The sequence below is a fragment of the Fusarium oxysporum genome, chromosome 1 (assembly GCF_000149955.1).
Source record: "Fusarium oxysporum f. sp. lycopersici 4287 chromosome 1, whole genome shotgun sequence".
Lineage (NCBI taxonomy): Eukaryota > Fungi > Ascomycota > Sordariomycetes > Hypocreales > Nectriaceae > Fusarium > Fusarium oxysporum.
In genome coordinates, this window is record NC_030986.1 from 4,487,516 (window position 1) to 4,489,029 (window position 1,514).

The 1,514-nt window shown below is 46.6% G+C and overlaps 1 protein-coding gene across 1 annotated transcript; it reads right to left on the bottom strand.

Annotated features, from left to right (window-relative positions):
• Positions 1-447: 447 nt before the first annotated feature.
• On the bottom strand, positions 448-1,271 carry FOXG_00914 (uncharacterized protein). Its single transcript, XM_018377566.1, has one exon. It carries the CDS (start codon positions 1,132-1,134, stop codon positions 847-849), a length of 288 nt encoding a protein of 95 aa, XP_018233316.1. The 5' UTR covers positions 1,135-1,271; the 3' UTR covers positions 448-846.
• Positions 1,272-1,514: the final 243 nt, after the last annotated feature.

The following is a 1,514-nucleotide window of genomic DNA, read 5'->3' on the forward strand; positions in this document are numbered from 1 at the left end:
ACCTTATGAACATCCCTTAAGACAACACCACTATGCTAATAATATGCCCTACATCAGTAGTCCCATGCATATGCGTCTCCTAGTCAGGGGCTCACCATATTGCGCCGGTTGGGAGAATGAATTGACTAGCTGGTGTCTTTTTGTTTTCCGTTAAAGATGCGAAATTAAAATCTCTCCACAGTGGGAAATTTCCTGACGTCAAGCTCCCAACCTCCGCTCCATCCATCGACGATCTAGATCGTTCAGCTAGAATTCGAAGACAGATTCAGAGACAGACAAAAGACGCGGCTGAACCAGAAACACCGGTATGACGGCTGGGCTTAAGCCTTTAGAAGGCCAAATGAAACAATCGATCGCAGTGTTGAATAATCACCGAGTACCACCGGAATGAGAAATGAATACGATTTGGAACAGTTCAAGTTAAAGAATTTTTACTTCTTTTTTTGTGCCTGTTTTACGTACAACTACCTATACACAGGACGGGGGGCCCGAAGAAAGGAACTAGCCTAACTTCGTAGATCCAACCAAAGGCACGATTAATGCCAAAATCCTCCCCCGGGACAACGTTTGTTGTGCATGCCAATGGCTTCCCAACTATGTATCGCCATCCCATCCACCTTTGAAAGAATTATGCAGACGTAGTGCTGCTGTCGTGAAGAGTAGGCCGCCTCATCGTACCAGACCGAGGTCAGACACCATCGTCCCTGTTTTAATAAAGCTGGTCGGTCCATAACCGCCTATGTCCCAAAATCCGGGGGGTATCCTTTTTATCCACCGCGAGGGACCTGTGTTGGTGCATTCTCGGTCTTCTTTTTACTTCTTCCGTCTCGAGGTTGGCCAGGCTCTTCATGCGTAATCTATGTCGTCAACCAGTTTTACCCGAACGGTGACCTGTCGTTGGTCCTCTTGGGGGTATGCGGATTCCTTCCACACCGGGAGAGCAAGTCGTATGGAACCTGAAAAAAAAAAGATGCATAAAGTTGCTAAAAATGAAAAAAAGGGTATGATCCGCGTGTTCCTTTTTTTGGTGCCGCTAGACTTGATATTGAGGAGAAAATGTTGAATCGCAAGGAAATTGAAAGCAGTCGCTAAATGCCAAAACATATGTGAAAGATCATTCTGTTGTGCGACCATGCAATGATTTCGAACAAGTAATAGAATGTTGGAAAGATAGTGTAGAAGCCACGATGATGTACATGTGTGAACGTCGAAGGTCGAATCGTCGATTCAATATCTTGTCATGAAGAGCATTATTGGTTCATGCCATGCTGGTTAACGTATCCGACGTATTGGGTGTTGACCATATACTGCCGCATGGTGTGGAGGTGTTGGTGTGACCGGGCATCGAGGAGGTAAGCCGTGAGACTCCTTTGCCATGTTGTGGGTTGCCAATCAAGGAGTTACCGTCAGGGGTGATCGGGGGTGTTAGGTAATCATCGAACCTCATCGCGCTGTGTCCTTTTTGGGGAGTGCTGTAGATGTTGCTTCGTGTGCTTGTTGATGGGGTTCGGCTA